The following is a 27,024-nucleotide window of genomic DNA, read 5'->3' as shown; positions in this document are numbered from 1 at the left end:
GGGCTGATAGTTTCCAGAAAGCACATGGTGGTTCTTTATAAAAAAAAATGGAATTAATTGTGATTATAACTCTTGTGGAAGCTCTGTGATATTTTTTGCGTCTTCCGGTTATTGCTGTCGATGTGCACTATTTGAGAATATGTTGAATAAACAATGTTGAATAGCAATGTTGAATAGCATTGTAGCATGAAAGCAGGGGAGATGAATGCAGAGCCACTTCGTTCACTCACTTACTTAAACATGCAGAGTAGCGTTTTCTTCAAAGAGTCTCAGGATAACAGCGTTCAAACCAACCTACAGCCATTTAGCCACAAATGGCAGTCAACACGAGGTCAATAACTTTAACCCTGTGGGCCCCCAAAGATCAAGTGTGCCACACTGTAGACGGACTGTGTTATGTAATAAGATCAGACTTCATGGGGGACTTCATAAAGTAGGGAGTGAACTCCAACAGAAAACAGCCCAGCGGTGTATTTCGCAGAGTATCTCTGTTGTATTAAACCTGCTTAAATGTGTCACGTTATGCTATGTTCCATGAGTTGCAGTGTCGTGCAAAGGCTCTTGGAGTTTTCTTTTACATTTTTCTTTTATGTTACTCCCTGCGTCTTATAATAACGTGTAACACATTTGCTACAAGTAGTTAAATGTACATGCAGCATGGAAATACTCCTCATTTTTATAAATTACCCTGCCACTTTTCATATTGATTTGCAGCTAAAATTGTCCTTTAGCCCTTGGGCAACAAATAACCTTCCCAGCCCTTGGCCTCTCAAAGAGGCATTTTTCGGGAGCTTTAACTTGGTGTATTCATCATCTTAGTCATGTACGGTTTACACCGACATCTCAAAGAATGCAAGGGACACAATAGAAGAGGCTATGAGGCTCTGAGAGAATAGGAGATGATATATTGGAGTGAAAACTAATTTCCAACCTGTCTAAAGAAACTCTCTCTCTCCCTCCCCTCGGCTGTGCTCTGCCTTCTCAATGACCTTATCATTGCATTATTATTATTTTTGCTGATCTTGATTTATTATGTTTATGCTCTTCCACTTTTGACTGTTAATCTGAGTTCAGAGTTAGGGTTAGAGCATTTTGCAGGGTACAATGTTTGTTTATTTTATTTATGCAATTTACAAAATTAGGGAGGGTGTGGGTTGAGAGATGAGTTACCGAATACATTCATTTTAGAGTGGGTGTGTCTTTACTGTACATTCCCTATTTTCTCTGCATAGTTTGCTGCAGCTGGAACATATTTTCTTCCGTGAACACCGGATTGCTATTTGACTTTACAGAGCAGCTGAGGTCATACACATAAAGCTATAACTGCATTGCACTAGGCAGCCATAACTGTAGCACATAGTATCTCAGTGAGGTAAAAGATTGGCTTCTGAGAGTTTGGATCAATTTCTACATGTTTTCATTATCTGAAAGACAGGGACGCCAGTATTCAATTCATCAAGCTAAATCAAGGTTGTCAGGTTTATTTGTGTGCATAATTCTGCAGCAGGAGGATATTGCAATGTTTTATTGATCATTGAAGTTGATTGGCTGGTTCATTGTTCAGCCACTGAAAGCTTTAAAAGAGTCAACGTTCAATATTGAGAAATGAAACTTGACACTGTCGTCTTTCATTTCTGTTGTTGTTTTTATGGTGATTTATTATGTAAATCCTGGGAGAATCTGACTGTGTTATATGATGTTTTTTCTTTTTAGAGAAATATTTCCAAATGGGCTTTCAAGTGAATACTCCCTTGTCACCATCTTCCGGGTAAGAAGAACGACAAAAAAAGACCGCTGGTATCTTTGGCAGATATTCGACCAGTCGGGAGGTAGTCAGGTGGGCCCCGCTGTATGTTTTCATGCCACATATCAGTTTCAATATCAACAAATATAATAGAATATCAGGAGATGGATGTTTGTTTCTCTGCTCCTCAGGTATCTGTTGTGGTGGATGGTGGCAAGAAGGTGTTGGAGTTTTCTTTCCAGAGCCAGCTAAAGAACGTTCTCCGCTACACATTTAAGAGCCGTGACCTACATGCCCTTTTTGATCGCCAGTGGCACAAGCTGAGCATTTCAGTACAGAGCAACATCGTCTCCATTTACATGGACTGCAAGCTAATAGAAAGGAGACTGACTGATGAGAAGGACGGCATTTACTCCAGTGGGCGCACTCTCATCACCACACGAATTGAGGATGGACGACCTGTAGATGTATGTCCCACGCAAACTTTGTGAAAAACATTTTGCTCTCTCTCTCTCTCTCCCTTATTGTCTTTTGCTAAATCTACACACTGTCATTTAAGGGTTTACCAGTTTTTGATGCAGTCATTTTGTAACTCATCTCCATCAATAGTGTACTGTCGTCACAGACATTTCTGAAACACACTAGTGCTTTCAAAATATATTTAAACATGCCCCAGGGGCCTGTTTTTTAAAGCTCTGTAAATCCTCTATTGTCTTGTATGTGTTAGTCATGCTCATGCCCCAAAGTGCTAAAAAAAAACATTCGGTCAGCTTTGCGGTTTGGTCACTCAATGGCTCAGAGTAGAACTTGGCTTAAGTAGCATTAACAGTTGACTTCTTAGTCCATGTGATTAGTAAAACTGTAAGTCAGTACATCTGAAAAAATGAAGCAGCTGCAATTCATGCAGAAGTTGAAGCCTTTTGATATATACGTAAATGTTTTTGAAGTGTTTTGTTGGCAATGGACAATGTCAGGAAAACTAAAACAGCTGACAATTGAACAACTTGTATGTTCTTACCCAGTGAAGAGCAGACGTTTGTCAGTAAAAAAAGGAGCATGATGGGATGATGAAACTAACGTATGATGCTGTAATGGTCCCTAATGAGAGCTCTTTCCCACAGATTGAACTGAAACAAATACTGATCTACTGTGACCCTTATATGGCCGAAATGGAAAACTGCTGTGACCTGCTGGGGCCAAAGGTAAAACGCTATGATGCTTCACCTCAGTACTCTTTATTATAAATCAAAGTAATGAGTATTTATAGTTTGAGACTAAATGTATCATATATAATGCTTTTCACAACTAGAGCATTAAATGAGAAGATGCAATATAAGTTTGCCTTCCATTTTGCCTTTGAGACAGAAAACCATACATCAGTAGGTCACCTATTGGAGTAGAATCACCCGGTGTCTTGGTGCTCTGTAGTAACAGACTGTACTAGCTTGTATTCTAACCTATGCGGTGAGATCAGACAATGAAAGTGTAACAAGTTTTTGGTCTAGTCCATGAGGGCACACGTCCCCAGATAGAAACTCGATAACAGAGATCTTCCATCACCCTAGAATCAATTCCAGCTAATGTTACGGAGATTCCAAATGGAGAGATGACCTTTGACCCCTTACCATTACACGTAAGCATGCTGTCATGTCAGTGTAAAATTACCCTGAGGGAATTGTCACAACCTTGAGAGAGACGTATCGCTTCGCTGCTTGTCTGCTTAGTACTATCCAAGTTTCCCTGCACAGTATGCATTTTATATTTGTTATGGCGTGACGTAAATATTTTACAGCTAAAATCCCAGGTGTGCTGCATTACAGTGAATTCTGCAGGTTTTTGCCATGTTGCAAACATGACAAAGGAAGATGGCTAAATGGTGAAATTTCTGTATTGATCCAGTGTGAAGCCAAGCAGACCTTTAATGGGACTTCAGCTCCCCTGGTTACATCCCAGCTCCCCCAGATGCTGTCTCAGCCGGCCTCAAAGTCAATTGACAGATGTCACTGTCCAGCTGAAAAGGTACAATCAATTCCACCCAACAAGGGCCTCTAATTGAGTAAGTGTAATGTCTATTGTAACTGAACCAGCACTGATTTACTCATCCTGTATAGGCACTAAACTGCCAGTTAAAGGACATTTATACCACAAAAGGAGACAGTATAGCCATGTTGTAGAAGCAAACACTGGTATATTTCTCCCAAACTGTTCAGGGATGGGAAATCGGTACACCGCTATGAATTTGTGAAAATAGGAAAGGATTTTTTAAACTGTCAATATTAATGTTAGATTGAAATGCAAATTGAGACCTGAAAGCTTAAAGATAATGTTTAGTTCCACACACAGCCTTTCTGTTGTCATTTTAAAAGTTAGCTTGTACGTTACAGACAGAATCAACTTTTCATAGATTAACAGATAAATCAACCTTTTGGGATCCAAGATTATAATGCTATTTCATTACTGTATATAAATTAATGTTGAATAGGTTGTTGTTGTTACAATAGGCTCAAATAATAAAGATTACACTTCGCCTCTACATTGCTAAATACCTATATATCGTTATTTGCATGTTAAAGAAAATCGTACAACTTTCGTCAAGAACTATTTTTCATTCAGAAATCTTAACTTAGATTTGTTGAATATAGTGAAGGGTATTTTCTGACAAATGACTGCTTTCTGTCATATTGTCAATAATATATAATGATAACAAATATACATATATACTGTATCAATATACTCTGTGTGTGCGTGTGTGTGAGTGTGTATAACTTTGTGCTTTATTGCAAAGGTTCAAAGTATGTATATGTATCCAATAACAACAGCCACATGTTCTCTTTGATTACAAGTCATCTTTTAACCCTACTAATGCATACTGTGTGCGCAGGGAGATGCTGGTCTTCCAGGACTCCCAGGATTAAATGGAGAGAAAGGAGACAAGGTACGGACAACATTTTTATGATATTGATATTTAATTAATAGGGAACATGCAGGGGTTAAGCGAATGTTATAGATGCAATATTTTCACTCCAGTCTAGACTTAAGAAGGTGGGCAACAGCACGTTCAACATCCCTGATTCACTGTTAGTCATACATCATTTAGAAACATTCACTCAATCTTAGAGTGGTATCACTGGGTCACCATGCTTTGTCCCATGTTGTAAATATTACCATACTTTTGTTCTCAAAGGATACTCTCAACTGTTCCTGTGGGTTTTCTCTGTGGCCAGTTCCATTAGTTTTCCAGGACAGTTGCAAGGTCTAAATGTGAAGAATGAGAGCACATGTCCCTGTAGGACGAATCTGTACTTTGTCAGAAATTAATTCTCTCTCTCTCGTCTTTGCTGTAGTGTCTGGCATAGGGTCATGTTCAGCCATTACGTTGTTTCAGAGCGCTACCTTACAATTACCTTCACAAGATGAATTTTCTCACAAATCTCCCAAGATGTGTGAATTAGGAAATCATTTTTGAAATCAATTTGTCCAATCACTAGAAAAATAGTATCATTTCTACATGACAGCTCAATAGACAGGTGGGAATGTAAGCGGTAAATGCCCCGTCACTGAAAATTGTAGGTGTTGTGTTGGTTGGAGAGCAAGAAAAAAACATAAAAAACCCACCAAATATCCAGACAAATAATGGTATTTTTCCCCTGACAAATCGTTTGGAGTAATACATCCCCCTTTTAGCTGTCTGTGCAAGGTTAGAAAAGAACCAAGGGAGAATGCTTTCAGCTATGAATGGGATTCATAGGGATGAACAGGTGGTGGTACTGTATGCCTGATAAGACCAGATGGCTTCTGGGGTCAGTGTCCTATTTAACATGATGTAGCTGTGGGATTAAGATATGCAGGATGACTTGTTTCTGGAAAACCACTCATTCCTGGAAGGCACAAAATGAACATATATGTATTAGTGTAAAATCATTGTACCTGTAGAGCTCAGCACGGACATTCGGAATCGGGGTATTTCCTTTGTGCTGTCTACTTAGTGAATCATTCTTACTGTTTAAGTGTCATTGTGTTTAACGCTGTTTAGCCTACCAACCAGGTGCTGCTATTCTGGAACATTTTAGGTCTCTGAAATCTGAAATTAGATAGATGTCTTAATTATTAAGAAAGCAATTCAGGTTTGACAAATAGCTGCTATGTGTTCAGTCAATGTCAGTAACAAATTAGCATAATTCTGTTCAGAGAGATAGATGTTTTCAACACTTGTAGCTTTAAATCTTTATAATTGTTATTTCTAGTCAGTTAGTTTTTAAACATGTCGCATGGATTCAGGAGGTGATAACTCTTAAAAACAGTTATAGATCTTTGTATATTAAATGTACGTTGTGCAAGCCCATTTTCTTCCATTTTCTTGTTAGGAATATAGAATTATATTACCCAAATTGTGTATATTGCAACATATTGTACAATGTAAATGTGTTTTAATTGGCCTCTAATGACTCTTAATTGACCTCGCGGGGATCAGCACTCAAGCTGTAATGTGTGTGTATATGTGCACTTTGAGTGTGTTGGCGGTCCTGGTAATTAATTTCTTGCTGCTTAGTAAAATCACTATAATCAGTAGGCAAGAATGTATCAGGCAATTTTACATTTCACAAAAGGCAGCATGTATGGCAGGCACCGTGACATGCTCTTTCTCAAACACTGATATACAGTATATACACTGAGTTAGTTTTGAACCGAAGCCTAAGAGCACACCCAGAGAGACCCTTGGAGCACATGTCTTGTGTTACATTGCTCAACAATGACTTTAACATGGTTTTCCGGAGGCCATTCCATTTTTTTCTTTCTGCTGGTGATGGCTTGTGCTATGAGTCAGGGGATCATGCTGTTAACACTTGAAATCTAATTTCAGGTCCTCAACAAATCAATACTTGGCACCAATTGTTGGCGTACTGAACAACAGAATTCTCAACAAATCCTATTACAGCCTTGAACACTAAATCAATGAAGTTAAGGAAAAACTTGATCAGGGGCTAGACATTCAAGACTAACTGGCACAGTCAGTTTATAACACTCCATCATTGTTTTTACTCTTCCTATTTTTGTTATTTTCATGAATATATTGGACCCATTGTTCCACTTTGGATTAATAGTATGCTCAGGTGTATATGATTTGTTTCTCAAAAGCCTGGTAAATCCCTATGGTGAACTGAAACTTAACTGAACTTAAGTACAATGCCATGTTTAATTCTGACGCAGGCTTATGCTTTATTATATGGCTGGTACACAGACAATTTACACAGCTCTTTATCTTTAATTAGCTTCAGCTTTTATGTCTGTCAGCACCAATTTTACCAATACCACCGATCTAAACCTGGATGTCGTTGCTACGGGACAGAATCACTCCTATACAAATGCTGTTGAAATAATTTGCTCATAGTAATCGAGTAGTCCACTTACAGTGTTCATTGTGGGTCCTTTAAAACATGACATTAACTAGGAAACAAATTGCAAACTATAGTAATTCTATTTTTTACTTTAATCCCATGATACTTTGCCTCACGGTCCGCTGGTTACCTGAGGCCGCAGCTGCCTGCATGTTAAAATGATGACCAGAAGAAGAGAGTAATGTGCTCTCAATGAAAAAGGTTGTCTCCTCGAGGCTTATGACAAACTGACAAAAACAAGCCACCGAGATGCAGCGGGACAAGCTGTTCCTCAGGCTACATCGTGTCGTCTACTCAAAGAACGAGAAACAGTCATAGCTGCTAGTGAAGGAGACAGAAAACGAATGTGTCCGGGGAAAGCACCAGTGGTTGAAGCCACCTGTGAAACCATTAATAGTAGAGCTTTCGTTACATTCATGTAATAAATATTTAATAATATAAATGTCAATTAAGATGGTTGTCTGCATGAGAAATGGAGAAAAGGAAAAACAATTCGGTTATACTAATCAACCGCTTACAGTGATCAATTTGACTCCGGTTTATTGATAAGGTATTTTTGTATTTATTGCTTTTGGCATGAACAAGTGACACAAACATACACTTACCTAATATGAGGTTACAAGAGTAATTTGCTGAATCTGAAGTTTTTGGGTTTCTTGAATTGTGTACATCATTTTCTTTTTTTTAAAATGATGAAATGTTGAAGTATAAATCAACAGTTATTTTTACACTTATTCTATTGTCAACAAAAAGTGTGCATGGCATACATATCTGACCTCCCCATAGCTTCCTCCCACCTCAGGTCTTCAGAGGTTCCTCCTTTTCTTAATTAAAACTCCGCTTGTTCATCTCCTTATACTGGCATATAATGAATTGTTGTTGCAGGATGAGAGCTGAAATCAGTTTGGAAAGATACCACGTAATCTAAAGTTTAGTCTTGATTGAATAAATTCCAGGCGGGGAGACATGTTTAAATGATGAGTAAAATCAATACATTTACAGGCACAGCAGCAGCGCGCCACGCCGGCAATTAGTACACTGACAGTGGTGCTTTGAGATAATTTACTTTACCCGATATAGAGTTTGAATGAGTTCCCACAAACCACAGTTGCTGTTTGATCGACTGAGGGGCTTTGGCTTTGGTGACACACTGTATTTTCCCATTAAATACCTAGAAATCAGTCATCTTGGTTTGACATGGTACTGTAAGAGGTTGATATGTATATGATTTAATAATGCAGGCAGAGCTGCATAATTATATGCTGTCAAACCAGATGCAGTGTGCTGTTCACTAGCATTAGCTAAAATGTTAGTGAAGTAAGCAACTGGAGCAGATAAGACAACAAAATGTCACTAATCATCCAGTGAAAATGTTTCTCATGTCTTGTGGGATTTGCAAATGATCATGTGCCACTACCACTAGGAGAAAAACAGTAGTGCAGTGTATCAGAAACGTCTTGCTTTGACACAATCACATGTAGTAATAGCTTTTCTCTTTTTGCCTCTGACCTTGTTGCACATTAATATGTCTGGTAAAGTGTGGTAGCAGTGGACCTCTGTTTAAGCGTATTTAATTTATAATGATCCCTACATGTCCAAGGGAGTTCCAGTGACTATGAAACGGTGCTGCACTATTTTAGATTTACATTCTAATACATTAAACAGGGGTAACAAAGTCAAAGCAAATACTCTTAATAAGTTAAGCTCATGAGACTTTCAATTACCAACATGAGAATCCCACTCTGTGTAAGATTAAAAAGTAGTCAGAGTATACTTATTAGCAATTTATCCTTACTTGTAGGGATTAATCAAAGACATTTGGGACATTTAGAGCATTTAGAACATCCATAATGAGAGGTGCAGGCCAATCATAGTGACCTTCACAGAGGTTTCCTTAGGAAAGTGTGCGGGGGTTACTTTGGCTGTGTTACTCCAACAGAAAGTACGATCCTGCATTACAGTCAGGAGTTTGATGGAGGATTCTAATGCACTGCAAAGGGATTAAACTGCTATGATTAATCCAGAATCCCTCAGGAAATTAAACAGATAAGGATTGGGTCATAAGAATGCAGCTTACTTGAAAGGAAATCCATTTTCTATGGCCTTGCACATAAACCCTGGTATTACTAGCTTTACAGCTCCTGCATTTACATGCAAAAGAAAAAAAAAACCACCACAGGCATCATGGTGAAATTAAAACTTCTCCCCCTTTTACAATGCCTTTAATTTGTTTTTGACCATTTACAACTCTCCTGCTCTTATGGCTTGTGTTTTCAATTAGTACTCTCTAATTCAATTTATACCCATTGTACCTCCGAAGTGAATAAGTCGAAGAATTTTACTCAAGACACTTTATTATTTCGCTGACAGTGAATTTTGATTAGCTGTCTAAACCTTCCATTTTTCCTATCATACTTATCAGTGTGAAAATGTTATTAGCTTTTCTAAAAAGGAGTTTTGTGTCGGGGATTGAATAGAAAATTTAAATTAAAGAAGAATTGAGAGCACTGTGAAACACATACATTCCCATATGTTTTTTCTAGGAAGCTTATCTGTTCTTAATGACTCAGCGTCAGCAGCTGTGAATTTCCTTTGTCTCATAAATGGAATAATCATCTCGTTGCTGAGTCCAGTGAAAGTATAACAACCTGCCACGCGCTTGATGTCCAGTCAAAGAACAGTATTTTATCAGATCGTGCTCAGTATTTATAAAAGGTAGACTGAGAGTGTTTTCTAGAATAATGGGGTTCATAACCCATAGTGTAGAGATGGCATCTCAGTTATTAGGATTTGCCACATTTCCCTGTTCTTCCTAAACAAGGCTATTGAGTTGCAGTAATGAAGGTGTGACCGTGAATAGACATCACATTTAATTAGATTCTTAGCTTGCAGCAAGTTCTGTGTGAGCTTAATTTGTTGAATAACTATCTACCTCCATCTTCTCTCTCTTAACAATACTGAGGACAATCTCTTTCCACTTCTCTCCCATTATGTCTTGTCCTACACCACCCTGTATAACTGTCCTGTCCTCTTTTTTTAAAAATGATTTTATTAGGACAGTAAAATGAACCCTAATAACAAGGTTCAGATTTGAGCTTTCCAGTTGTTGGGAAACAGTATCCCGGTCTGCAGCTGCTGAGTCACTATGTCAGCAGTAACTCGTGGAACAGCTGTAGGAGCAAGATCGCTGCTGAAATGGCATGCCGTCATAAAGCTATTCACTAATGTGTGAACGAGAGACCTTTCACTAACTGCTCTGTGTGTTGTTTCCGTCACAGGGGGACGCGGGGGAGGACGGGCCTTCAGGAAACCTAGGACATAAGGTAGGCTACTCACTGATGAAACAACTTCAAAATCTTACCATCAAAATTCCCTGCTGTTGCTTTTCCCTTTAAAGCTGTGATTAAAGCTGTGATTGACATGAACTCAGTTGTGAGCTTCAGTTTTTTTAGGCTTTCTGCCTCCCTTTGCTTTCGTTTCAAATAGACTGCATGCTTTTACTGCTTTTTTTTTTTTTTTTTTGATGCCGTGAATAGCAGGTGGCACGTATTGTTTTGGTGATTTATGGAATCTGTCACTGCCCGTCTCTGAGATGATTTTCTAACATCATCGGATTGAATCACTGGCTTGCCTTTGGTGTTGACCCCGCCACAGCAACACAGAAAACAAAGCAATCTGAAAATCTAATTAAATCAGCAAGTGGGTGCTTGGTTGGCGCAGAGTGAATGGTGCTGCTACAAGAGACGCGACTTCCAACGTCCCAAGCAGCGCCAGCGTTTCTGGCTTGGCCAAGGGCCCCATTGGCCACAGTTGGCAGTAGTCCTGGGTGTGAAGCCAGTAAGGGATTGTGTCCTTGTTGTAGTAGTAGGAGAGGGTCGGAGAGAGGGCTGGGATCTGTGGGGTGAACATCAGTGTAGATCTTCACTGTGAAAAACAAATGGCTTGCTGTGGAGTCAGATATTTAACCCTTGTGTTGTCCTGGGGTAATTTTTGACCCCAGAGGACAACAGGTGTATGGCAATCGGGAGGACAACACAAGGGTTAAATTGGGAGAAAAGTGCATATTTAAATGGAAGCTTGAAGACTGGCTAAGTGCTCTTTTTGTAATTGGATGTTGCTGTTACAATCCTAAAGAGCTGAGAAAATAGCCAGATTTCACATGCTCACTATGCATCACTATTTTGTTGCTTGCCTTTTGCATCCTAAAATACTGCCATCGGTGAGATTGTGGGCCATTAAATGTGGCATCTCGGACGCCTGTGTTTATCTCTTTCAGTGAGGGGGGGGTAGGTCCAGCCTCTAGGAAGTACAATTTTGTGTAATGCCAGCACATGGCTGCTGTTTCCATGTCTTAAAGTAATGTCCTGTAGTAAGCATTGCAATGAGAGGGTATAAGATTGTTATTCTATTGTCAGAAAAAGAAAAGAAATGCACAGCAAGAAAATATTCATATCTGCTAGACATTTCATTGTATTAACGTGATCGATTGTACTGCAGATGGCTGTGGTAGCAGGTTATGCATCGGCCAAAAATAAGATCATTCCTGGACGGGAAAGATGACTTAATCCTGGACTTATATCTATAGAAGATGTTCAGCTCACCGTGGGAGACATTTGGAGATGAAGCTTGATACATGTAATATGGAATAACACTTAGTGGCACAGCATCTCTCTCTCTTTCTGAGATGAGGTTTAGGAGCTGAAGCTGTTTCGCTACACAACAGTGCACAAGAAAAGTCTACACTAAGAGCACCACGAGTAGTATCGATATTAATGCTAATGCACAGTACCATGTTTCATAGAAAGGTATACCTATAAGCTCAACTCCTCATCAATTCATCTTTTTCTAGCATTCTCGTATCTCCCTCCCTCTTGGACAAAATCACACACATTTTGGGACTCTTTTGTTAGCCACAATGTGAGAAAAACAATTTCATGCAGCTGTCGATATAAGAGTAATGATATGGTCGCCCTTGGACAATATAATATGGCGGTTTGCTTGAGCTTTTTACGGGCCATGCTGAGGTCATGAAACTGTATAGGTCACATTCTCATAACAGAGCCAACAAGTTCCAAGACATCTCACATATTTCTGGCAGAGAGTGTGGAAAGCAGGGGCTGGGTAGCTTTGGGAGAATCAGTGATCAGAAAGATATTTGTGGAAATGAGCCTCTAAGATGGTTGTGAAAATAAGCCTCGACCAGCTTATTCCCAGACAACATCCAGTATAATATTACCTATGCTACAGACTTTGCTGGAGCTGAAATGATGAAATGATACAAACAATATTGCTGGGAATTTGGTATCTGGTTCCCAAAATGTGTGTGTGGTTCCCTACTAAGCTCAGTTTCGAAGGAGCTGCAAGTGAGTGTTAGAGCTTGGGATTTAGCTTCATTCCACCAATGAGGAGTGGAAATGTAGTTCTACTCTCACCCCTTTAGCACAGTTTTACTTTCATAAATAGATGCATTTAGGAAGGATTTCTTTTTCATGTCCTGCCACGTGGCACATGGCACAATGTCGCCCTGCTGACATGTAGGTATTTGTGTGTGACTGTAGGCACGTTCTTGTAACCACAATAACTCAATACAAATACATGATAGAAATAGCATACTTACACCAAACAGTCCATCTGTACAGTGCTGTGATTAGATTGTGGAGCCCCTTGGTGCTTACGTTTACATGTTGATGTGGATATACCGTTTCCTTGTAACTGCTAAAGCTCCTTAGTGCTTTAAGTGAGTGATTTAAAGAGGTATGCTCACATTTAGTAAAAATAGTTCTTAATGAATGTATTCGTTATCTAATGTTATATATCTGATCATCTATGAAACACTAAAGACCCTTTCAGTGTAAACTCATTCATAGGGCTCATTGGATCACTGCAAGATTTTCCGAAATTTACAAGGATCTGAACCCTAACTGTATAAGAGCTAACCTGCATCCTGCAAATCATGTACACATGTTTTGGTGACGCTCATCTCTTGCTGGTTTCTGGAATGACTATCTTTATGACAATCTCAAAAATATGCGGCGCACAGATTGGACTAGAGCCTTTTATTGCATTATTTAGGTGTTTTTTCTCGTGCACAATGCAACTGACCAAAACCAATAACAATGCAATCACCTTTGTTACTTTGTGGTCGAGACAATTAATTTAGCTTGGATGGAAAGCCTCTGCACCCCCCTCTCATGCTCTTTGGATTAAAGCCGTTTTAAATTGCATGAGGTTGCAAAAAGTCAAACACACACTTATTGGGTTTAAAAACGAATTCTGTTCAATGTGGGCCACCTTCTTAAACATTTCCCTGCAGATCCAGAGTGATGTTAAGGATTGTACTGTCTGATCAAGTTGTCCTGCAAACGGTTTTATGTAACCTTATATATATATATATATATATGTGTGTGTGTGTGCGTGCACACGTATGTGCACATTTGTTCTGTGACTATACCCTGTCTTGTCGTAATATTGTTTATGATGTGTTGTTCTATTAACTTACAAATGCAATTATTTTATAAATGCTGGTTACGTTGAAAATCCAATGAATAAAGTTAAAGAAAACAAAAACAAGCTTTTTGGAGTGTCCGTGTGCCTCATTAATCTTGCTTGAGAGGTTTTACAGAGGTTCTGGTTCACTCCAATAAGAAATGTGGTATTAAAGTGGTATTAACTGTACCAAATTATTAAGACCTTCTGGGTGTAAAAGTGTGGGGAAAAAAAGATTAAAGTATAAACTTTCCGAGGGTCCTTTCCTTGCCTTTTAACTTTCAATCTTGTCATTGCAGGGGGAACTTGGATCAGATGGGAAAAAGGGAATCGATGGGGAGAAGGTAAGTACTTCTATCTCCAGCAGACATATATTCCATACATAGCACATCAGCCAGATCTAGTTTCGTCAGGGAATCAATTCTTATAGGTTTTTCATTTTCTGTGCGATGCCCCGGGGGTCGGAGTAAAGCGCAGCTTTCTGTGTGGCTGTTTTCAGGTGCCTGTCATATCTGAAGTGGATCTAAGTGTGTTTGAGCCTGCAGTGTCCTTCTGTAGTGAAATTAATTGATATGTATGCTACCATAGACTTTGCATACTAATGGACTAACCTAATTTTTCAAATTACCATAGTCCCTTCTATGTCATTTCAGGTTAAACTTTATTGCTTGCTCCTAAATCTGGCTGCAGTGATGAAACTAATGTATGTACAGTAATGTGAACCACCACAAGAAGTGCTATTAAATAATTCAAATTCTTCTTCCACTTAATGCAAATGCACGAGAAGTGATTTACTATTCTTCTTCGGTCTTGGTGAAGTTATTTTCGCCAAAAGCAAATCAGTGCAGTCCTTCTAAAGTATTAGTTAAATCAAAGTATGTTTTATGTTGCACAGCATTTGTTTGCCCAACATGTCACCCTCTCAGTAGATGGTAGCTGTGCAGATGGTCAGTTTAAAGTGGCTCAATAAAGAGACTTTCTTTTCATCACCATCACCCCCTTGAGTAGAATAACAGCTGCCCCAGAAATCAGCCTCCCTGCAGGCTGCGGATGTGCCCTAACAGTTACTCTGAGAGAAAGCAGAAAAGAAAGCCAGGCATAAACATAAGTATGTACAGCTGAAGGAGTATTGACCTACAGTGTACTAGAAGTAGAAGTACTTGGTATTCAAAAAATAGGAAGAAAGCCGTAACAAATGCACTAAAAGTAAATTTACAGGAGTGCGTATGTTCCCAGAAGAATCAGTTCATAAATTTACATAGTAAAATAGAACATAACCTGCTGCTGTACAGTGACTTATGAAATTCTCTATGAATTTGTTTTTAGGATTGCAAGAAAACACACACTGCTGCTCACATCAGCAGAATTAGAAATAGTGATTCTATTTATGTTTGCATTTTGCATCAGAAACAAATCGTTATGTTGCGTTAAAGGTTAAGCTGCTGGTGACGTGAAAGGGAAGGCAGCTTACCGTTACTGTGCTTCCTCATTAAAGAGAAGGAGGATGTTGGTCAACTTGGAAGGATCAGATCAGACAGGATAGATTCTGTACTTCTTGCTTTCCACCTACCAGTATATCCCTTAAGTGCAATAATTGAAGTGAAATTCAGATGAAAGGAAAAAGAAAATAATTGATTCCAAACTCAAGCATTAGTATGTCCTCCCACCAGCAACATGGCTCTCTTTGTTCCAGGTAAGTAGCAATTTGCTGCTTAAAAAGCCAGTTGACGTCATGTGTGTATTTGCATATGAATGACACAATCAGGTTTATTTACATAGAAATTTGAAGTAGAGCAAGACCACCTACCTGGAAAGTTAACTCCATCTACATCAGAAACGGACTGATTTGTAGTTATAATATTAAATGGGAACTGTAACGTGAGTGTACATGATTCCTCTGGTTTAATTCCACTGATTGCTACTGCATGGTTCTACAGCAATCAGGAGGAAGCAGCGACAGAGCTTGTGAGCAGCCTTTGTTTGTTCGCTCACTGATTCACCCATGGGCTTCAGTCGACTGGACAACAGCGGTACATAGACTGTAAAAACAGCTGGAAGCGTGTGCACTGTGAAGAGACTGTGTTGATGACCCTTGTCCAAGAAAAGCAGCTGCTCAAAAACTTAGTCGAGGTGTCAACAGTTGATGTTATTTGCTAAATTGCATTTCAGTATATCGAGTGTGTATGGGGAGGCAGGGGTCTTGACCAAGGGTGTGCTGACAGGCCGGTCTGCTCCCTTCTGCTCTCTTTGTGTGTGGGGGCATCATCGTTAGTGGTGCTCAGTCGGAAACGTTGTCACCAGAAATGAGATTCTTGTTATTGTGTCCGTATTCAGTCAGTGATTAGAAATACAGAAAGAGACAGTTCCAGTTTTCAGCATGAGAGGTGACTTTTTTTTTTTGCATCCCAAATGGGCGGTTGGGCTTTCTTTGGTCATGCTCACATGGCTCAACATGCATATCCTATTGGGATTTAGTATACTGTGCCTCATCCTTGACCGATTTGAAACAAAGTTGGGACTACATTTTGGTAGCATTTCCTCCAGCAGACTTGTTTGTCCAGCATTAAGCACCCATAATGGATAACAATGGATAGCTCTCGGTATGGTTAGCCTAGCGCAAAGACAGCCAGTCTAACTAAATCAAAAGTGAACAAAAAGTGCTTGAAAAAGGCTGTATCTTGTCAGATAGCAGGCCAGTTGCCAACACATTTAGGAGTCACAAGGGATTTGTCTTTGAGCTTAGTTAGGCTAAACATGGCTTGGACCTGCTTTTGTCTGGAAGCACAGAGATGACATTGACAAGGTGGTTTTTATAGGGATAGTTTGGGTGTTTTGAAGTGGGGTTGTATGAGGTAATCATCAGTGTATTACCTTCTGTAGATGGCGGTTGGCATGCCACCAGTGAGGAGAAAAGTGCAGGAGCAAAGCAATATACTGCTGTGGACAGGGCCAGCTGCAAAACACATTTTAAACACCTAAAGAAAAAGGCCCGCCTAAAAAAACTCAATGTCTTTGCTGCATGTTGAATATTTTCACCCTTTATCTTGCCGTCAGACAGCCCTTTTTGACGGGGAACTGAACTGTAAGAAAAGCTTTTCTATACTCTCTTTAAAGCCACAAGACTTTGTTGACAAAAACAGTAAGTTTCACATTTGCATGTCAGAAAATACAAGTTTATATTTCCATTACCTGCATTAACAGATTTGTTTTTGGACACTTGGTGGGAGCGGAAACAAGCTGTAAATATATCAAAAATAACATACAGCAGTATCACCTTTTAAGTTTATATGCCAAACTTGATGGTAAACGGTTGCTTGCTTACACATACAGCAGTTACAGACTATCAACCTCATGAATTCAAGTCCATTCGTCACTTTTCTTTTCGCTCTGCTTTTGGTCTCCACTAACTCATGACTTAACTATTTGTCTCTTAAATGTGCTTCGATATGTAATTTGATATTCAGAGCAATGATATAGCAGCAAACACTATTTGCAATGTAAAGATAAAGTGGAGTAATGTCTACCTGAGCAGAGAATGAAGCCACTCTCCCTCTGTATGTGTTGTAATCCGACCTTCGTCGTTCTTTGTTGACAAAACCAGGCCGGCCGTGCGTGCTTTTAGTGCGTGGTCCTGCATGCTAGCGTGCCTTAATGGCTAGCTCACCGCAGCTCTGCACTACGCTCATAAGGCGGTTACAGCTGATAAGGCCGTCCCAACCAATGGGGTCAATGTGGAAACGTAGCACCCTCCCTCTGGTTCCCCGTCAGTTAAACTCTTTTGTCGATGTTGGCACTGATAGCACCGTTAGCACCGTTATCTGCAAGTAGCTCAGCCGTTGCCATGTTGAGAGCCGTTGAGAGGCAATAGAAATGCACTCAATCTAGTACGCGACGCCTTTTAAGCAGTCAGCAGGGCAGGTACAGAAGCATGCAGTAGGTATTTAGTGCCTTTTTTGCTGGAAATGACGGATGCTAAGAACGGGGAGAGTGAACCAGAACAGTAACGTTGTGGACAATAAAACCAACCAGAGCTAATAGACTCTAAAGTCCTCTGTAGAGCTGAGGGGAACAACAAAGTAGGCTAATATTCTCTGTTGGTTTGTCACCCAGAAGGACTCCTTTCACATTCAATTAGTGGCTCCGTTGTTAATATAGAAATATTGATTCTAGCCACTTTCAAGTGAGGAGATTAACCAGAATTTGTCATTTCCACCTTTAGTGTTTTTTTCGAAGCAAATAATCCCAGCATACATTTTTGCCATTTATCCCAATTGATGCATTTTTCTTGTATGCATCCTCCTAGGATTTCAGTGGAAACCAAGAAAATCCACGATTTAACACATTCTCCCCAACCATGAAATTGTAGCATTATTAGCAGTATTAGTCTTTTTCACAGCTGTTCTGTTTTTCCGTGATTTTTTTGACCTAACCCTTGTATTTGATTTAGATTAATTTGAAGGCAGGACACGTAATAAAATATATGAGGTAAACTAGCCCAATGTTTTATCAGTGAGCATGGAGCAGTACAGGATTAATGGGTTAAAACCAGTACGCCCAGTGCCTCCGTGTAGTGAGTGAATGAGGTTGAGCCTCAGCGACTAAATAAGGCTGCCCCTTCTTAACCAGTTAATCACTTACAGTAATCAGTTCTAAGAGACTTGAGAAAGCCCAAAAGACATTATTTGCAGATGTTCCGGTCTGTAATGTAGATATCGAACAGAGCTATTGACTGTTGCTTGCTTCCTTCAGGCCTGTAAAACTGTGAGAGCCTTATTTAATATTATAAAGGTGGATCAGGTGGTCATATATATAATTAATATATGATAAAATGATACTGCTACATATAATTTTATCTGTCATCAAGTAGTGGTTGACTGATTTGATTTAGTTTCAGTTGCTTCAATATTGATAAAAATCTCAGCCAGTGAATTGAATGCTGCTCTGTGTCTTTGAATGCTCCTGTTGTAACATATAATTCAACTTTAACTTCAGTAAATTGGGGTTGTAATGCTCCTTGCATTTGAAAAGGAAGCATGCAGGGAGCAAGAAGAAGACAGTAAGAACAGCAGAGAGCATGTAGGTTACTATCTTGTAAACAAATTTTTAAAAAAAATGGATGTTGCACAAATAAACCTTCTTGATGATTTCAGTTAACCTATTTACTGTGAGACTCTAATACCCGATGCGTCCCTTTACTGCAATTTGCTCATATTCCATTTTTAAAGCTAGTATGTTATTTCAGGCGCGAGTAGACACCTGAGAACCCAGAATTCTATGTATGAGCATGTGATCTAGTATCATTTTGCAGATACACGTCCTGTGGGGACAGAGGGAGCGCACACCATGTTGTCTTGTGGGTAATCCAAGTTACATTTGTGGATACATGTTCGGTCGCAAAGTGAAGTGTTGCAGAAAAGTCAAACATTGCTGGCAGAACATGATATCTAGAGGATCTCTGACAGTGAACTCTGATATCCTCACACAATGGCCCTTTTATTTAGGTTACCTTGGAAACTGTATACATTCATAGAGTGTAAAAAGACATGCTATTAAGCGACCTTCGTCACCACTCAATGGGATTAATCTTATATCACCACACTGTATGCGGTGGTGTATCGCTGAGCAAATGGAAAGTCACAAAAGGCATTTCCTGCTGTAACCTCCCTGGCATTTGTAGGCTGGCACTCAAGATATCTATGTTACTTAGAGATCCTGTTCCAGCCAGCTTTAACGGCCTGTCATTCAGTATCACAACATTTCCCCACCAGAATGTTCGGCATACATACAGTAGTACATCTACAATTTTTGATTTAGCCTCTCCCTAATAGGCCAAACCCAGGTTGTGATGATTAAATTGTGTACAGTAACTAAAACCTGCAATTATTCTACCTCTTGTCAGACGAGGGCAGTGACCTGCAGCGGCTCTGGCTGGTAAATGGTAGAAGTAAACATAATTAGACTGCATTTGTACATCCCCGCTTCTCTCTTGCTTTAGTGCTCCTGTGCTGGGGAGTTGCCAGATTGTCTTGTGGCCTCACCGCTACAGGAGTGACGAGACACAGTGGTGTGTGTAATTAGCAGGCAAGTGTACACAGCTCCCCACAGTGTTCTGACCTCGTGCTGCAGAAACAGACATCCACACAACCTGCACCGGCATATTCCCAGCCCCTTCATCCCTCCTTCAAAACAGTGTCGTTTAGATTTACATCTCAGTTATTGCTTTGCAAACAACCACATTCAGTCATTTCGATTTTAAAGAATCCTTTTTATACTTTAAGATGATCTCATCCCTTGGTAATATAACAAGAAGTATTGCCTTGTTTGTAAAGATCAAGTGATAAATGAGTTCCTAGATATTTCTTGCCACTACTGTGTGTGTTAATACATGGATGTTGGTCTCGAATAGTCTCGTATAGGTGCGTAGCAAATATTGTGATATATGACATAATTCAAATATAAGGTATGTTTTCCCTATCTATCTCAATCAATTAGACATCTAGTTTTGCTATTATTTAACTGATACCAAAACACATTTATTATTTCTAACACCTTATTTCACTTGAACAACATAAGAACGCGTCTTTTAAAATGATCTATATGTGGAGGCTTGGAGAAGGGAGAACGCGAGGATAAGAGAGTGTTCTGGCACAACTTTACACAGTGACATGAAGAAAATTGGTAGGTAACACTTGACTGCACAACTTTGAACAATATTTGCAACAGTGACAACAAGCAAGTTTTTTTTTAAAAGGGTCGATTTTGGCCCAGGGGAAACCTTGTCGTGTGTAAATTAGAATAAACAAATGTTTGTTTATAACGTTGAATTTCTGCTCTCCTGAAGTTGAACAAATTGAAACCTTCTGTAATTAGGTTAATTAACATATAGTATACTTACATATATATTATTAAACAGCATTACATTCCCCACAGTGAATCATCACATAAACGTGAAAGAAACAAAAAATATATTTTAAATATTCAAACTCTGGTGTATGACCACGGCTGTGGGAAAAGGAGACAATTAGAGCAAAAATATTTTGTGTGTCCCCGAGTAAGATTTAATGCTAAATTTGCAAGGCTGCCAAGAGCCTTCGCCAAAAAAAGTGAGGGCTCACTTTTAATTGCGCTGGTTGTCATTATGGATATTACTACAGACAAGTCCAGATGCTGTGCAGTTCCACAGGTTCTATCAATGACAATACTGCAATCTTTGAATTATCTGAAGAATCACACAGTTGAGCCAAGTTTTTTTAATCAAAAACACTAATTTGTCGAAGTCAAAGCGTCTTTTGTCGTAGTAAATTAACGCAAGCACACATGGGAATTTGAGCATCACTCAGCATAAGTTGAGAGAGTGCATTGTTAGGATTTTGGCAAACGTAATAAATTCTCGAGCTTTTAAGTAAAACTGCTTTGTTGACGCTTGTTATTAAAATATTTACCAGCAGGAAACTTTTATTTTCTGGTACACATATTGGCCACGGCAGTTTAGCTAAATTGTAAAACAAGGGGAGCGACTGTCATTCAATATGTGGCGAGAGAGGGACTTTTCTTTTGACTGACCTGTATTTGGTTTCCGATAAGGACATGTGCCCTGGGAAACATTACTCACCACCCTGCATGAGTTCTTCCCATGCATTAGTTTAAATCATGGTAGTTCCATGTCAACAGGGAAAGCATAACCTTAAATATTTATGATTCATAACAGAACCCAATAGTATTGTTAAACTGGATGTATAGTAGCTCCAGGGATTCATTTAAAGCAGGTGTGGTTTTTGATTTTTTTTTCCAGTGGTCAGCTTTTTGCAGGATACTTATGTTGAGGTCATGTATATACTGTATAGTAAAATAATAATTCCCTCTATCTCCGAACGGAGTTAAGCACCACTTCAGATGAATTGCAAGCATAATTTAATAGATGATGCTGAAATATTTACGTCTACATTGCTGTAGTGAATAATGTGTAGTAGTGTTGTTTTGTAAGTGTGTTTAAAGCTTCGCTTGGGAACAAACGTCACAATAACAAGAGGAAACCACATAATGACTGTAAAAGGATCACAATAACAACAAGACATGTTTATTAGGACCCTTTTCACCAACAACAACGAGACAAGCTCTCCTCATTACAAAAATGGTGGCAAATTTCTCACAAGATTAATCAAAATCTCTTCTGTAATTGACAGAACCTGAAGTTGTTTACGAGCTTGTTATCAGGTGAGCTTTGTAGTCTCCTTCGTTTCTGCCTGAGCTCTGGTAATAACTCAGAGGGGAATTTGCGTCTGGATATCCTCGTGTCAGATTGCCCCAGTAAAGCGGTTAGGCTGTCGATTTGAATAAAGAATTGGGCTCTCATGTACAGCTATGGGACAGCTGCCCTGTTATTGACAGTGTGCGTGGGCAGAGGGTCCACACAAAGTCATAAAATCATGTCACAATCATGTCATCATAAGCCCAATTTATAGGCAAGCTGCATTATGTGTTGTTACCATCAGGGCAATTATTTTTACACCAGTATTACCACTGCTTCTGTTTATCTGAATGGTAGTGTTTTCATATGAGGCTGGCAGGGAATAGGCAAAGAATGAGTCACGTCTCTAGTGGAGCCATCAGACTTAATGTGACAAAGGCAGGTAATCATCTTCTGCATCTTCTATAATTCGCTATTAATAGCCTTTGTAACTCTAAATTTAACCATGACAAATTATTGTATTTCTGAATCATTTTACAGACCGCTCACGCACCCCCATCTTTCCTTACCCATTTCAAAGAGCCGCTGCTACTGGCCCAAATGTGTCACACCTAACAAGGCTCGCTGCAAATGTAGCCTGTCAATATGTGTCAAGCCTCATTCATCAGCTATCGCTCTTTATCTCAGCTGTCACTCCTCTTTCACATTTCACCACCGAGAGGCTTGACTTTGCCCGGAGCTTGTGTAGTTCAATTCCACCCCCGGGTCCTCTGCTTCAAGGTGTAAAAGCAATGGCAATCACAGTCCTTGCTAAACCAAAGTGTGACAAGGGAAAACAGAGAAGGGGTTTGGGGCACAGAAACTGTGTAACCAGCTGATTTTGAATCTCTCAGCTGATTTTTTATTTTTTTTTGGTACACGCAGCGTCCAATGATTGACATTATCTGCTCTTCTCTCATTAACTGGTTGTGACAGGCATGGGAATCTCACACCTGCATGACATACTTGTCTACTGAGTGTCAACATACTGACATACAGTAACACATGTTGGGTCCTTTTTTTTAACCAGTTTTTAATCCGTAACTCTCACTAAAAAGAAACATACTTCAATATGTTGTATATGTTTTGTTCCCAGGGTCTAAAAGGTGACCCAGGGCCAGTTGGTCCAGTTGGTCCTGAAGGCAACAAAGTGAGTGAGTCTGCCCATACAGACTGGCCCGGACAAAATGACACCATAATTGTTTTTCGTTATTCTTTTTCAGATGAAAATAGATACTTCAGGGAATCAGCTTGACTTTCATGAGCTGTAGTGTCAATAACAAGTTTGCTCATCTGTTTGAAGTGCTGCTATAATTGCTACTCCAAACATGGCCAGCCAAAGAATATTGTTATTGCTATCATAACTTAGCAAGAACTCATTGATGGTCCTATGGAGTAGCTTATAGCCCCGGTTGAGAGAAAATGTTCCGCTCACTATATTTGCAGAGTATTTGTATATTCATAGGGAGAGCCGTTTGTAATAGACATAGCCAACAAAATCCCTTTATCTTGCTCTCTCCAAACTGTCTTTTATTATAAAGCCTACAGCAAAGATGTGGATTGCATATTATTGCCTTCTTGTTCCCCTCACAGGGACTCTTGATTTAGAATATGTTTGACATTTGGTCCCAAATATTAGAAATCCAAGAGTTACGTAGGTATGTCATGTACAGTAGGCTACGACTGGTGTGATAATCCTGTGATTCAAGACAAGCTGGACGTGCAGTAGAGGAGTTTGATGCAAAACTTTATCTGCAGGTTTTTTATAGTCTGTTCACTGACATCACTGACATGAATTAGATAAACTCTTGTTGCAATGCAGAAAATATTGGTCTGTTTTAAACTTTACTTTTCGTTTCATCCCATTGTGGGATTATTTTCCATGTATGAGATGAAATGTTCTTCCTGTAATTAGTTGCCATATCTCCAGCACTTTCATTTTTTCCTCCATTATTGTTTTTTTTTTTTTGTTGTCTTTTGGAAGAACTCATCATATAATTGTAGGTGCAATGCTCTGTCTGCCCGCCTTGAAGTTATAATGAGGTCTGTGTGTTTCTGTGAAGACAACGGAGAATCACAGCGTATTTTATCCTATTTTCCAGATGGGATGGTGGGGATGTGGGTGGAGAGAACGTTTGTTTGTATTGAAACTGACAGAGGGAGGCAGATTTGGAATATAAAGTAATGAGTCCCTTGCATATCCCATAGCAGGTATATTTTAGCTGTGACATTCATTTAGACAACAAAATGGATATGATCTACAAACAGCTTTTTTCCCCCCTTCATCCACATCTGATGAACAGGTATTGCCAGATTTAAAGTTCGCTGATCCTCAAATCAGAGCTTAATAACGTACTGTTGGGATTGCGGTGTGAAGGGGAGAGACTACAACAATATTGGACAATGATGCATGAGTTTTATCTGAAAAGACAAAAAACAAGTGAAGCAGTAAAAAGCATGTGAGATCATTGCTTAAATGCATAAAAAAAAAAATGTTCTTGACTGCCTGTATGTCACAGTCACCAAACAATGTTATCATACCTGGCCATTGTCAATACTGTACTGCAAAGCTTTTACATGATATAGTACGGCTGTGTTTATTTTAAGGCCTGTCGCATTTAATGGCACCAGCCCATGAGCCAATCTGACAGCTTGAAAGTCATCGGACTTCATTTCAAGACGTACTGTAAATACCATAGTGCATATTGAGATATTACTGCTACGCATAGTAACGACCTGACCTTCAGTTTTTATCACAAACATTATGACTGGCCTTTAGGCTAAATGTTTAAAAGTCAAAAATATATAGCTGTAGCCATTTCTAATGCAAACAGAATGTTAAAGATGCAGTTGACTGAAGATTTAAGTCTTTTTTTCTAATTATTATCTTCTTTCACAGGGTGATGAAGGTCTGCCTGGAGATCCGGGGCTGCCAGTAAGTTCACACTGTTACATTTACATCTCATTATGCTGTAAGGACGTTCAAAAGAAGTATAAATATTGAAATGGGCTCATGGGGGTGTGAACTGAAATAGCTGGACTGAGCTTTGTAAATATCGCAGCCTTTTGGCTGACCGGGTGCTACACACAGTGTTAAAATGTCTGGCCCACAGAGATGGAAAGTGAGGCACTCAGGTGAGCAGTGTCTGTGTCACGTTACCATTACCTGGGAATGGGTCAAACAAGGAGCAGATAGACAGGGCTCAGTGGGCCTCCTCACTTCGGTCAAAAAGGATAAGGATGAGCAGCCAGGCAGAGAAGAATAGAGCTCCTAGCCTCAGGGTGGGGGTGAAGGTTTGACAGGTAGTCGCTGGCTGTATCCCACATGGGTGAGACATGCACTTTTTGGGTTGGGTGACTGTCCCTGCTGACTTCTTCTTTGCAGACACCAGGGAAGAACGACACCGCACTTTATGTATTCCGATCTCATAATTGGACTGGCTGTACTAGCGCTTCCTCTGTGGTCTTGTAAAACCGAGAGGACAGAGAACATAACCCAGAAATGTGCTCATTCCAGTGCCCACACAAATTGAGGGTACATGTGTCAGCGGACAGCAGATATATGTACTAGCAGATGCTTGCATAGTCACCTATCATCACATATAGTGAATGTGTGGGCACAGATGCAAACACACACGCACGCTCTCGACGCATTGTAGCCGGGGAGTTGACGGCTGCTGGAGATTAAAGGTGTACTGCGGGTGGTTAGCTAATTATGTACACATCATGAGGGGATCTGCCTGCCAGTTTTAATCACCACTGGAGTGATACAAAAACTGTGTCCTACTGCGTCTGGCTTGCCCCTTTTATGTCACCACAGTGCCTACGATACCCACGGAACACTGCTGCCATCAATTCGCTTTTCTCCAAAGCTAATTTTAAGGACAAGCAAAACAACAATCTTTCCCTGTAAAGCGAACATGTTTTTTTTGCCCAACTTCCTCACATAATGCCAGTAAATTGGGTGGTGAGTTTGAGCAGAAAATGTTGTGAGGAAGTTATTAAAGTAGTGGGTGAATTTGCGTTGTGCATTGTATTGCTTGTTACCACCCAAGGTCAAAAATCTGTTCTCACAAGCCAACAAAAGTTGTACCGCTGTACATGAATAATTGATTTATAATCAAAAGCACTGCATGGACTAAGGCATGTTTTATTTAGGGTGTCACAGGTCAAAGCTGTCACTCTTTTCTTATACAGCTGCAAATATCTCCGGGCTGTCCTTGTTCATTTTTCTTTTCTTTTATTGTTATTTCTTTGCATGAGGCCTCTGACTAACGTGAAAGACATATGTTATTGAATGCCCATTTCTGCAGCTGTTTCCAAGAAAAGTCGACAGAGTTTGACTTTTGGATGCCAATTGAAAGAGGACACCAATTATTCGGCCTGTAGTTGAAAGTCGAGATGCTGTATGTGGCCTTGTGTCCATTCTGTGGCCTGGTGGATAGACGACTCTGTCTGCCCTTTAATGACAGTGGCCAGCAGGGTGTCTGGGGAGTTGTAATAGCCATGCCCTGACTTCTCTTCGGGTCATCGCAGCCAAAGATAATTGCCTCCTGACCAACTGTGTTGCTTACCTATAACTGGAAAACATGTGTCGTTAAACAATATATGAATGACGGGAGTCTTGCTTTCAGGCTGACTGACTGTTTTTGATTGTTGATTGATTCCTAGGCTGACAAAGAATGTCTCAAAGGAGATCAGGTACCCAAGTTAATGTTGTTTTCATCAAAAATATGGAAACATTCTGTACTTTTGAGTTCATGCTTTTGTTTTCTTGTTAACATAACTTGTTATTTGTCACATGCAGGGCCCTCCAGGTGACAAAGGAGAGCAGGTAATACATGAATTGCTTCATTTAATTAAAGTATCTCATTGTCCTCTGTTTTTCTCGTTGGACAGAGTGCATATATAATGTTCCCAAGCAATCAAGTACAACTATTAGGTTCAACAAGCAATTATTGAAGCACAATAAGTATATCTTCGCACAAGAACTCCCAAACAAAATCACCACTCAGTATGTACCTTGATTAACTTACTAATTGTTCCTTATCAAGATACTGTGTAGAATAATGAGATGCTTTGATCAACTGAGGCTGAACATTGCCTATTAAAGGGATCCTGGAGAAGTCCCCTAGAAACTGTGAATGAGCGAGAATGGGAAACTGCAGCTG

General features: G+C 39.7%; 1 protein-coding gene across 4 annotated transcripts in view; it reads left to right on the top strand.

The window, feature by feature from the left end:
- The window catches only part of LOC142932743 (uncharacterized), a 92,703-nt gene that overhangs the window by 7,830 nt on the left and 57,849 nt on the right, over positions 1-27,024 (top strand). For all 4 annotated transcript variants that reach the window (XM_076076786.1, XM_076076784.1, XM_076076785.1 and 1 more), the window contains exons 5-14: positions 1,714-1,837; positions 1,936-2,211; positions 2,866-2,946; positions 3,644-3,763; positions 4,626-4,679; positions 10,419-10,463; positions 13,926-13,970; positions 24,753-24,788; positions 26,525-26,554; positions 26,661-26,687. In XM_076076786.1, the coding sequence (XP_075932901.1) occupies positions 1,714-1,837; positions 1,936-2,211; positions 2,866-2,946; positions 3,644-3,763; positions 4,626-4,679; positions 10,419-10,463; positions 13,926-13,970; positions 24,753-24,788; positions 26,525-26,554; positions 26,661-26,687 (838 nt within the window). The remainder of the gene's footprint in view (positions 1-1,713; positions 1,838-1,935; positions 2,212-2,865; positions 2,947-3,643; positions 3,764-4,625; positions 4,680-10,418; positions 10,464-13,925; positions 13,971-24,752; positions 24,789-26,524; positions 26,555-26,660; positions 26,688-27,024) is intronic.

This window comes from Anarhichas minor, unplaced genomic scaffold (assembly GCF_050575085.1).
Source record: "Anarhichas minor isolate MPS153535 unplaced genomic scaffold, ASM5057508v1 ptg000058l, whole genome shotgun sequence".
Classification (NCBI taxonomy): Eukaryota; Metazoa; Chordata; class Actinopteri; order Perciformes; family Anarhichadidae; genus Anarhichas; species Anarhichas minor.
This window is presented reverse-complemented; position numbering and strand designations above follow the sequence as displayed.